This window comes from Parasteatoda tepidariorum, chromosome 4, assembly GCF_043381705.1.
Source record: "Parasteatoda tepidariorum isolate YZ-2023 chromosome 4, CAS_Ptep_4.0, whole genome shotgun sequence".
NCBI lineage: Eukaryota > Metazoa > Arthropoda > Arachnida > Araneae > Theridiidae > Parasteatoda > Parasteatoda tepidariorum.
Window position 1 is genome coordinate 24,222,608 of NC_092207.1, and position 12,435 is coordinate 24,235,042.

Here is a 12,435-nt window from a genome sequence, read left to right on the forward strand (position 1 = left end):
GGACAATGTAACGGTCATCTCTTGGTGTTGTTTTCCTTGGACGGCCACCACCAACCTTCCGAACAGCTGTACCAGTAGTTTTAAAGGCATTCCAAGCACGAGAAACAACACTTTTGTTGATCCCGAACTCTTCGGCGACACTGGTCACACTACGCCCCTCCTCAAGCTTCCCAATCATTCTTCCTCGAGTAAAGTCGTCTAAATGATTTCTTGAAGACATGTTTCACAAAACAAATCACTTGCACTTGCAGCGAATGACTTTAACTACGGTGCTCTTCATCCTTTTATCACAGCCTTGACCTGCTCGCGCCGACCCTCAAGGTTTACGTACACTTACATTACGTACGACGCTTTATTTCTAAAATTTGCATACAAATAATCTTGCTACTGAACTACGTGCATATTATACTGCGATTTCATGGCTATCTTATACTTTGTTGGGGAGCTGTGGCCGAAAAACCACTTGTTGCTTAAGTTTTGCACACCAGTGTAATAATAATGATACTCTGTGGAAAAAAAATCTGTGAAAAAAAGTTATTGTAAAATAACCGGCAGCAGTCTGTTCATACAATTAACCGTAAAGAAAACATTTTTTTACCTTTACAGTTTTGTAACCATTTACAACTTGCATGGTTAAAAAATCATGAATACAAAACTGTACGGTTTTGTTACCATTTATAACTAGCATGGTTTCAAAATCATCAAAAAGAAATTTAATTAGGCATTAGATATAGTTTAGCAGTTTTATGATGCTGGCATCTATGCGTGATTGAGAGTATAGCATTTTAATAGTCCGAGGTCACAAATTCAGAGAGTGCAGAACACTGGAAACTGTTCATGTATCAAAGGGAATGGGGGAAATATTGTGTTGTCAACGTTGGGACTAGAACCCCAGTTCTGTTGGTCATGAGTTTAGCAGATTAGCCATTTCGGCTATAACATCCCCATCTGCAAGGAAATAAGTGGGCCTAGTTGGTGTGATAAAATTTCGGTTAGCCATATTAGATTAGAGCAGTTAATAAAAGATTTTTATCACAGTTAACAGTTTAAATACTATCTTATTTATGGTCATTTGACTGCTTTGTTTAAATATGGTTAAATAAAAATAAAAAAAATTGTCATTTAACCATTTTTTTCTGAGAAATTTCTAACAGTGCAAGCTATAGAATTTTTATTCAAAACTTTCTTAATTTATAACACGCATATTTTAATGTATAGCATATATTATTGATTATATTTACCGCTTTATTCAACACAACACTGCACTCTATCAGATCTTTCCAAAATTTTTCTCCATAAACAGCAGCTAAATTGAAAGAGAAAAATATATCTGTCAATATTTCTTTCTCAACTACTAAGTTAGAAAAAAAAAATTAGAATCCAAACATCATTCATTCTCGAAGCATATATTTTAACATAATTTGAGTTTGAATTCGATTATTTGGATTGAACTTAACCTAACAATCAAGATTAAATGATAAGGTAACTATTAGACTTTTTTTCAGTTTTCTGTTACCATGGTAGTAAAGAAAAACAGAAATATTCAACTGGTTAAAAAAAATTAACTCTCAGCTTAAATACAACTAAATCAACACTGAAAGACATTTCTAAAATTATGATCAGTGCAATTTGCAATTTATCAGAATTCAAATATAATTTTGAGGTTTAAATGAAAACTAATCTCTCATCAGAACAAAATATAAAGTAGCATTTTTGAATAGACACTGGGTAAGTAGTATGTAGAATTAAGAATAGTTCTCTTTATCATTTCTCTTTTAAGATGTAAAAAAATTCGATTTCGTATTGCGTAATGTTTTGCAAACGATGACAAAAAGTTAAGTAAAGGCAAAAAACCATAACAGAGAAAAAATCTCAAACTAAACTTTAATCTTTAACAGAGCTCATTTCTTGAACAGCTGATTTTCTTTTTATTCGAAACTAATGCGAATTGTATCAATTCTAAAGTTTCATAGATATAATTTGAGTTTAATTAAATTCCAGATAATTATAGCTATATATTTTATAATTTATTGATATAATCTTAACACAATTAATAGTATCACAGAGAAATAATCTGGTAAAATTATCGCACTGTATAGTAAGACATTTCTGGTCAAAAAACTATAATTCTGGATAATAAAATCGAAATATACTGTATTTAAACCATACATTTGGTAATTCTTCCGTTCTTTTGGTAACGGTTTATGGGAAATTCTGGTTTTTAAAATTATAGATCTTACTACCTCACATTTAGTTAAAAATACGAAACTGAAAAGCAAATTTAACAGAGTAAATAGTATTTATGCCATACTCTTAAGTATCGTGATAAAATTACTTAATTTTACCACATTTACCAAATTTTATCACATATAATAAAACCACACTTTATTGTTAAAATTACCAAATTCGTAACCGAAGCGCTTTGGCTAAAAATTAACGTTCTTTTTGGTGTTTCCTTAGAACCAGAAACACTGTTAATTTGACCAAATACTGTTAGCTTTGGACATATATTTTTTTTTTTCAGTGTAGAATATAAATTGATATTGAACTTCAACTTGAAATCAATATTCTGCATTACTATATTTGTGCATATTCAACTTGAAATCAATATTCTGTATTGCTATATTTGTGCATATTTCACATTTCATATGCAATGACTATGATTCATATTCCCGCCATTTCCAATTTGAACGATCTAAATCATGCATTTTTCTTAAATTTGCTATTAAAATCGTCTCGAAAATTCTATTTAATTTTTTAATGATTAAGGCTGTTTCCTTAGCGTTTAACTACAGAAATACTAACTATTTATATTTCTTGTAAGAAAAAATGTCGTGTAATGCCTTGTATTTATGTTTCTTGTACGTTGTTCCTTGTTATGTTCTTGAAGGAAACATATTAACATGTGTTTCAATTACCAATGCAAACGTGGTTTTCAAATGTCTTTTAAAAATTATTGTAGTACAACAATTTTTTTTAACCATTTGAGTTTAATACGTTCTTTTTATACCGAAACAATCCATAAATCGCATGAAAATAATTAATACATAATTTGAAACATATTCTTGAACAATTTAAAAAATACTTTGCTTGATTTATCCTGAATAACTTTCAAAATATTATTTATGCAGCAACCAACCAATTTTAAAATTTACCTACATACAATTCTAATTTTCAATTAATTTCTAAATTAAGTACCGATACCAGTAGCTCAGTGGTTAAAGGAATTAAGCTTTCACACTGTAAAAAAGGGTTTCTCAGAATTGAACAAAAATGTGTCAAAAATGTGTCAAATAGTCAAATTTGAAAGCTCCATGCACTCAGTATTGAGTACAGTGAGATGCTCAAAACGGCATATATTCATTTTTGAGAAAAATGCACAGTCGCAAAAAAGACATACTATGCTCTCATTTTTGAGTAATTTGTTGTTTAAACGAGAGCGAGCACAATCTCAAAAATGAGCATATGCTGTTTTGACTCAATAATGAGTACAAATGGTTTTCAAATTCGATTGTATTTCTTTCGTGGTTTTTTCAACACATTTTTGCTCGATTAAGATAAACCATTTTTTACAGTACATTAGGAATGATTGTGGTTCGATATTCAGCGGTGACTGGAAGCCCACTCAGCTTCAATTTGATGTGTATCGGTTCGTCGGAGACCTAAAAGAAGCAATATGCGTAATGCTGATCACTTAACCAAACCCTATTGGCAACACAACTATGAACGGAGTATGAACTAAGCACGTGCAACGTTAAAGGTTAAAACTCTTCCTAAGAATTCCGGGTTATAACTCCCAATTTATTTTTAAACCAAAACTGGAAAAGGCGCGCCATTCAATATTATTATATTTGTAGTGATTACAATATAACGCCTTCTTACATTTAATTACAAAATAATTTATCTACAAATTCGGACAAGTCAACGAATTGGACGACTACAACTGAATTTGGACAACTCCACAAGCATGCTATGATGTTACTAAAGAAAAAAATGGCGAAATTTTACACAAATATAGTCAAATAAGGGATAACACTCAAAACATGACTAACCTTAACCCTTTTTTATATCGGGATATTAATTTTCTTATATTCATTTAAGGCTCACTAAATTTTAGAATTTATAAATTACAGAAAACTCTCTGTAAAATTACTCAAATTTAAACACAAATCACAATAATAAAAGCTTCTACAATAACAAGCCTGTACAAGCTTCGCCTGGTAGACAAAACATTAGCGGAAGGATACACAGGAAGTTTCATAAGTTTCTTCCGGTTTTTGGAATCTTGTCATTATTTACATTCGTGATCTCACAATGAAAATACAATTGTAAGTTTTAAAAACTTTTATTAAATTAGGGAATTCTTAAAGATTGGTTTGTAATATTTAAAGTATTATTTTTTATTTTTATTTTATTTCTTTTTAAGAAACGTCAAAACAGAATCCCATTATTATTCGTATACAAATTGTGATTGCGTTATAACACAATTCTAATCCAATATGGTAAATGTATTTAGCATAAATCACATATATTCTGAATATATCTTAAATATCCTCTTCTGTTATTTTTAAACATGAAATATACGAACAAATATTTCAAAAAGTCTTAGTTCAGATGCTGTTACAAAAAAATGTTTTAAAAATAAAGTATTTTTGTTCCATATTTGTGTGAAGAATAGTAACTTGCACAAAAAATTCAAATCAATGTCACTTTATGTTAGTTAAATCTAATTTAAAATCTAATTTTTTTTATCTAATAATATAATAAGTGAGTTCTGAGAAAAAGGCCCACGCATTTTCTAAATGTCAAATGCTACTGTTTGCTCCTATGACATTTAGAAACAAATATAACAAGAATAATAATCGTTAATCTCGGTCATTTATTTCTTCCGTTCAAGAAGTCTAATATTTTACACGATCCAAACAAAATCTGTTTAGGATCGTAATAGTGTTTTACTTCGAGCATAAACAAAATTAAATATTGATTTTTTTCATTGATCTTTTCACGCTGGAATTTGATTTTCTGAGATAAATAGTTCTGAAAACATTCTTTTTCAGAACTTAAACTTCTGTCTCTGTGAAAAGAATCTAAATCAATATGTCAGAAACCACTACAAAAGTGAAACTTTTAGTTTCAAGTATTTATTATAAGTAAATACCATTTCTCAATTTAAAATATTTACAACTTATTGAAGCTTAAAAATAGGTTTTATTATTCCATAAACTAGTTCATATTTTATGTTACATGAAATTACTTAGGCATGTTACGGATATTATTTAAAACTTATTGACGATTAAAAAGCGATTTTATTATTCTATAAACTTATTGATATTTTTTTATTTCATGATATTACTTAGGCATGTTTGATATACTCGTATTACTTAAACTTATTGACGTTTAAAAATAGGCTTTAAAATTTTATAAATTTTTTCATATTTAATAAAATTATTTACGCATGTTTAGGATATTATTTAAAACTTATTAATGCTTAAAAATGAGTATTAATATTCTACAAAAAATTTTTTATTTTATATTTCTTAAAATTATTTAGACAAGTTTTGGACATTATTTAAACTTGTTAAAGTTTGGAAATAGATTTTATTATTCCATAAATTTGTTATTATTTCATGTTTCCTGAAATCTTTTATCTATATATATATAGAATATTATGTGCGATTTACTTACATCAAAAAACAAAAAAAAACAATATTAAAAAAATTTTTCAATAATTGTAATTGATCTAAATATTTACGAAATTTTCAAAACAAATGTAATTGATTAAGAGTACAGTATGTAATTTAAATATACTAATTGAATAATTGAAAAATGTACTAAAGTTTAAAAAGATAAATAAATTCATAGTAATGATGCATGAATTTTTACTTTTAACAAAATTTGTAAATTAATTTTAACATTTAAATTTTAAAATCATGAGTTTTATATTTTGATCACATTAGATTCCTATTTTTGTTTAATTCGTAATGGATTTCAATCATGCATGTTAGATAATAGATTTCAATCGTCAATGAAGTAATCAGCAAAAACTTTAATTGGAGGAAGAAGAGTTTGTCTAAAAATATTTTAATGATTAAAAGTAGTCATACACAATTTTAATTTTTAAAAAAGAGGAGAAAAAAAACTATTTTTTAGTAAATCTATAGGCTACAATAGAAATAATTAATGTTTAGTTATCGTTACAATATTTTACAAATTCTGAAAAAAAGGTTGAAGATTAGTAAAACAATGGCAACAGATTATTGTTATTTAAAAATTTTAAAACGAATTAAAACAACCAGCAAAATAAAAAGTCCCTTGAAAAGTTCCATTTTTATTCAGTAATTTGCGTCGCTCTAAATATTCAATACATCTTGTCCACGATATGTAGCTGTGTCTAAATATTTTGCTTTGTATTGTTCGACACTAATTATAACTATTCACGAACTTAACAGTTTCATTCAAAAGTATCTTAAAATAGCAACATTTTCTTATAATAAAAAAGAAAACTGTTCAATTCTTAAAATAATAATCAAAGAATTCACTGCAAATAGAAAAAATTAGCTATTAAATTTTAAAAGATTTCTTGCTGTTATTGAGTACCATATATTTATTTTATTTTTTTGTGATAAGTATCTTTAAAATTTTGTTTTATGCACTATTTTAGTTATTTAGATAACAGTTACTAACGTTTTTAAGTTTTAGGAATAATTATGCTCCTAAACTCATTTAATCTGCCACACATTAAAAACCAACTAAATGTCTCGAAATTTTTAAAAAAAAATATTTTTAAATAACATAGTGCCGTTTTTAAGTTTACAATGAAATAAAATTTCGAAGAATTAAATTTTTCAGACTTTTAATTTTGGCTTTTAAGTTCTTTTATTTGCATATTTGAATTATGAATTCTGTGAATGAGAGGCTACAAAATTATCTCATTGGAATAAAAATATACAAAATACGTCACAGCAATTCTTTTCAGAAATAGAATTTTGGAAATGTAGTTATTTTGATATTCACTTTTTGTATATGAATCAATACATGAATCTCACTTTTTGAATGCTTTAATTTAAGATCATTTACTAATTTTCAATTATAAACATCTTAAAGAAGAATCTCAATTGGTGCAACAAATCTTCTCAGAACATAAAATTATCAATATTAATAAGAAAATAAAGAAAAGTGTAGTGAAACGTGTAGTTTAAAACTGTAAGCTAATAAGAAAAATACTGTTTTAGAAAAAGAAAAAAAAAGGTTGATCTTTTAGCGATATTATTAGCTATCTTATAGGAAGTAATGAAATTGTTTTAACAATAGGTGATTATTTTTAAGTATCACATAAGCGTTATTTAATAAAGTAAAAGAAAAGAAAAATTCAATAAACATATTTTCTATTTTTTATATACTTAAACTAATTTTCAATATTTTAATCACTTACAAACTGTTGGTATAGTGTACATTGACTCAAAATCCAAAAACATTCTCGATGTATCATTTTTTTTATGCAAAAACAAATATTTAAAACTGAAAATAACGAAACGATTTCAAATATATGTTATATATATTGTTTATTTAATAAAATTGCATTTTTTTCACTTCAAAGTATTATTTTTTTTAAAAACTCTAATAAAACACATTTTGAGTTACTAATAGTTTGTCAGAGATAATTCGATCAATTGTCAGAGATAATAGTTTTTTTCTAATGTGAAAAACTAAGTAAAACTTAAATTTACTTTCGATTGTAAAAACTTTAAAATGAGTTTTCAAATTTTGACTATTTCACAAACTGTTGATGTACAGTGCACCAAAAAAACGGACCACCCAGAATAACTTTTGATCGAATGATCGGATCTTTCCTCACTAAGGCTTAAACTGAATGGTTTGGAAGGGGTGACCTTGAATATGCAAATTAATTATAGCAGATGATGATATTTTAAGTTATGAAATCAGACACAAAAAAGCACTTTCTCTGAATTAACATACCTTTTTTTTCAATGAATTCGAATTTCTGACCCCCAAAATATGGGGGTAGCTGCAATCTGGTGAATATGGTCCCCATAGTTTGCTCAGGAGAACAATTTAAAGTTTGAATCGATTAATGTTGATTTTATTTTTTGCGTATTTCTCCATATCTCAAGAACTTTTAAAGTGAACCGAAAAATTTTTACACACAGTTATTTTCCAAAAAATTAAAAAATCATTCCATGAAAAAATACATTTTTATTAATATTTATTATTTTTTATTATTTTATAAATGTATGACTTCTTTAAAATTCGATTTCGCCGGAACTACCCAACAGATTTCGCCCACTTCAGATGTTCTCCAAGAAACTACACAGAAATTTTAAGGGTCAAAAATCGAAATCCGGTGAATAAAAGACATATTTATTCAGACAAAGTATGTTTCTCTGTCTGTAATTCGTAACTTAAGACAACGTTTGTGACAACTAATTAGCTAGCCCTCTTAAACCATTAAGATTTTTGGTACATGAAAATACAATTCTTAGATCAAAACTAATTTTGATTTTCTGGTTTGTATTTTGTGTCCTGTACAATAAATTAAAAGAGTATGTAATGGTATATTAAATATTCCATATGTATATATTAAAAAATGTATTAGTATATTAAAACTTTATTGATAGATAAAAGTATATACTTCACAGTTAGGAAATTATTAGTAAAGTAAGTGATTTTTAGAAAATGTATGTGCCGAATAGAATTTAAGACAAAATAAACCAATTATATGTTTTGAGAAAAACTCGGCATTTGCATTTTCGACTATAAGTATGTTACATATATATCGACTATGAATATGTTACATATTACATGTTTTCAAATTTTCTAAACAAACCAGAAATTGATGATGTACAACAATTTAAATCACATTATGTGATATTACAATATCAAACTTTATTAAAAGACAATAGTTAATATAATACGGTTAAACTAGTTTAATAAGAACCCTGATTTAACGAGATTCCGAGTATGTTGAGAGAATTTTTAATTTATGATTAGTTTAATGTTAAAATGCCAATATAGCACTCGGTCATTACGAACATAATTTGGATTGAATGAAATATTTATCTTTTTTTTTCTTCATTTATTTTATTTGAGCCTCCAGCAAAAAATATATTCGATTCGAATTTCATATCCTCTGAAACGGTTTTAAAACACTCTCTTAATTCAATTTACTAAAAAATCATGTGTGACTGAACAATGTGAAATTCTTCAGATGTTTAGCCATTTTTTCAATAAATAATAAGTGTTCTATGCAAACCATTGAATAGATTTTACACATACTGGTATTTGTATGTTTACATGCATTTTCTTGGCTAAACGATAATTAATTACAGAATCTGACTGGCGGGAAGAAATATTTAAATCACACTTTCTTCCACAACCGAATAAATTCTTTGGGGCAATTAATTCTTAAAAGCATCAAGCGATAGCAGGTACCATTTTGATGGTACTGCAGTAACGATAGCTGGTACCATTCAATGTTATTGATAATGAATTTCATTTTATACGGGTTGTTGTACGAAATCGATTGCTGGAGTTCAATCGTGAAAGAAAACTCAAAACTTTTAATTTCTGTAAATAAAAGCTTGCAAAGAGTATGCGGTTTATAAATTTTCTAATTCTTTTTTGTGCATTATAGTTTTTATTTAGATAACATCGGCTGATTTGGATTTAACGAGGAATCGACTCAGTTCTAACTCAGCTTGACTGTAGTTTATATTCGAAAAATTTTAAAATTACACTGTTTATAGATTTTTGTTCCCAATAAATTATAATTTTTTTTTAATTTTTAAGCGTTACTCTGATCAAATTATTATCAGCCACCTGGATAAAATATAACAGAAATTAAAAAATGCATAAAATCCATGAAGTTTCTTTGTACATCACATTTTATTCAAAAATAAAAGACTTGAATTTATGATTAGAAATTTTTAAAAAAAAATCAGAATACATAATTCACTAAGTCATTTGTTAAAAGAAACAATACTTTCTAAGCATGAATATCGTTAGCGACCGAAGGTGGATATACATTCTTCTCAATAATTAGAAAGCTCTAAAAGATTCCCTCAATATTTCAGCAAATAAAAAAAACTTTAATGAATCCTCAATTATTTTAAATTCATCAAAATTAAAAACGAGAAAAAGATAAAAAAGTATTCAATCATTTTGCAAGTATTTAGCAGATATAAGAATCTTTCTCTTATATGTGAAATTTAAAGAGCTTTTGTTGTTGTGTATTTTAATATCATGCCACTCAAATAGACCCCTGTGACGGCCATCCTTAAAAAATATTCGTGTTATTAAAAAGCAAATCAAAACTCTTTTCTGGGTCGCAATAATTATCATGTTTGGAAACAATCGAAATCTTAGTTTTAAAATACCTCATAGATAAATGCAAAGGCGAAATTTTAAAGTACCTTGAGTTACCCATTGTCTTAGAATATCGTTAAATATTAATGTGGTGTGAATGTATATTTTACTTCACATTCCCTACTTTAAACTACCTAAACTTACTACCAAAACTGACCAATGCAATCTATCTAAAAATTCAAATATTCATAATAATACACTTACAACACATATGCTTCAAAATTGGATCAATGCCACTGGAGGCGTGCTTCATCATTCCGGGCATAACAAAAATCCACGTGGTTACGATTGTCAATATAATCCTTTCTGCGACACCAACTTTAGGCATTGTGGTGTTTCACATTTACAGCTTCAGATTTACTTCTAATATACTAGCTCAGATTCACATTTAAAAAAGAATTTTAATAAAACATATAAATTGATAAAAAAAATAACTCAAATAAACTGTGTTCGAATTAAAAGTTTCAGAGCGTAATGTCTATCAGTCAAGTTATAACAAGCCTTCATCCAATTAACGGGGACACAAGGGGGTTGAGTTTGCTTTGCAGCAGATGCAGTTTTAGATTCTAGTTGAGGAGGGAAAAGAAAAAAAAAAGAACAACTTTCGTATTCGTTGACGAAAATGCGAGGTAGGATATTTATTTATTTGCTCATCAATGTATGTACATTAAGACATGACGTGACAACATCCATAAGTGTGGGTGTCATTTAACGTGGCAGGTGGTATAGGACATAAGGTTTACGATGGTTTGGCAGAAGAGATTGCATCAGATAAAGCAGCTTGGACATTCGACATTTAAGGCAGAGGTCCAAAAGTTTGCACAATCCAACATACAACCTTTGATATTTACCGAATCGTGATAAGCGATCTTAATATTTTTAGGTTAAATGATTTAGCTCATCCTGTTAGTGCGTTGTTAAGAAAACGTCAAAAGTGAGAATCTAGCAATACATCTTAATTTATTGTTTCCGTTTTTAATTCTGAATGACACGTGGTTAAATATCAGTTAATTCGTTTCTTTTTTTCTTATTTGTAGACAAAAGTTTCTTTTAATCTACAAAAAAAAAATTTAATAGCTTTTTATAATTTAAACTATTAGCTCTTTGATGCAGAATTTTTATTAAACATATTTTTCATACTTTTTCTATTAGTTTGCATTAATTTAGGTCAAAATTAATGAAAAATATTATAGTTAACATTTTAATGATTTATGATTATAAAATACAGCATAAGACATCGGTGTCTGTTTCTGTGTTAAAGGTATAATCTACCAAACTCAGCTCACATAAAAACAGCAATATTTCAAATTTTCACTTATTTGCAGTCATTTAAATCTAAGAGAAACAGCTATTCATCATTAACTTCTGAAATTAACTTCATAGTGAAGATATACGTAATTTACTTCGTATATCGTATTACAACGATTCCAACTGAAAAAGATTGATAGTTTCGTATAAAAAGTGAAATTGAAAATAGGACAGAAAGGATTTAAACTAAGAACAAATGTAAGCGCAGCTTTTTTCAACGTTACTAAGCAAATTTCTTTAAATGTTTGTTTTATTCAATATCTTTTTTATGTTTTTCGATAATTAAAGACTCATGTATGATATGTTTCAGAAACAGCACTTTATTGTCTTTAAAATTTGCCCATTGCATTAAATAATTCATACAATGGTATTGATAAATTGTTTTCTCCATTAAACATGATTTTTTTTTTTTTTTGTGCATATTTTTTGTATTTTAAAGCCTTCCGTTTTTAAGAAGAAGAAATCAGGTAAAGATGATTTTTTTTTTTACGAAGAAAACTTCGATTTTATTCATATCGCGCAATAATAACTGTGAACAAAAATATTCTTTTAGTTACAGTCAATGTTTGTCAATGGGACAGCCATAATAACATAACCCATGCATAATATTTCTAAAAATTGATATCAGAGATCATGCCTGGCTCTTAAAAATATTCGATATCTTAAGAAAGTTGAAATGTTTTTTCTTCAAACTATTTTTTGTTTTCATTAATTTCAGACATATCGTTTTCTTATTATTTTGGT

General features: G+C 27.3%; 1 protein-coding gene across 1 annotated transcript in view; it reads right to left on the bottom strand.

Moving 5' to 3' along the window:
- The window catches only part of LOC107455933 (uncharacterized), a 22,928-nt gene extending 11,831 nt beyond the window's left edge, over positions 1-11,097 (bottom strand). Inside the window, exons 1-2 of the mRNA XM_043040876.2 lie at positions 10,588-11,097; positions 1,242-1,306 (exon numbers count right to left, since the gene is read on the bottom strand). Of these exons, the coding sequence (XP_042896810.1) occupies positions 1,242-1,306; positions 10,588-10,711 (189 nt within the window). The 5' untranslated portion in view covers positions 10,712-11,097. The remainder of the gene's footprint in view (positions 1-1,241; positions 1,307-10,587) is intronic.
- Between the last annotated feature and the right edge of the window lie 1,338 nt (positions 11,098-12,435).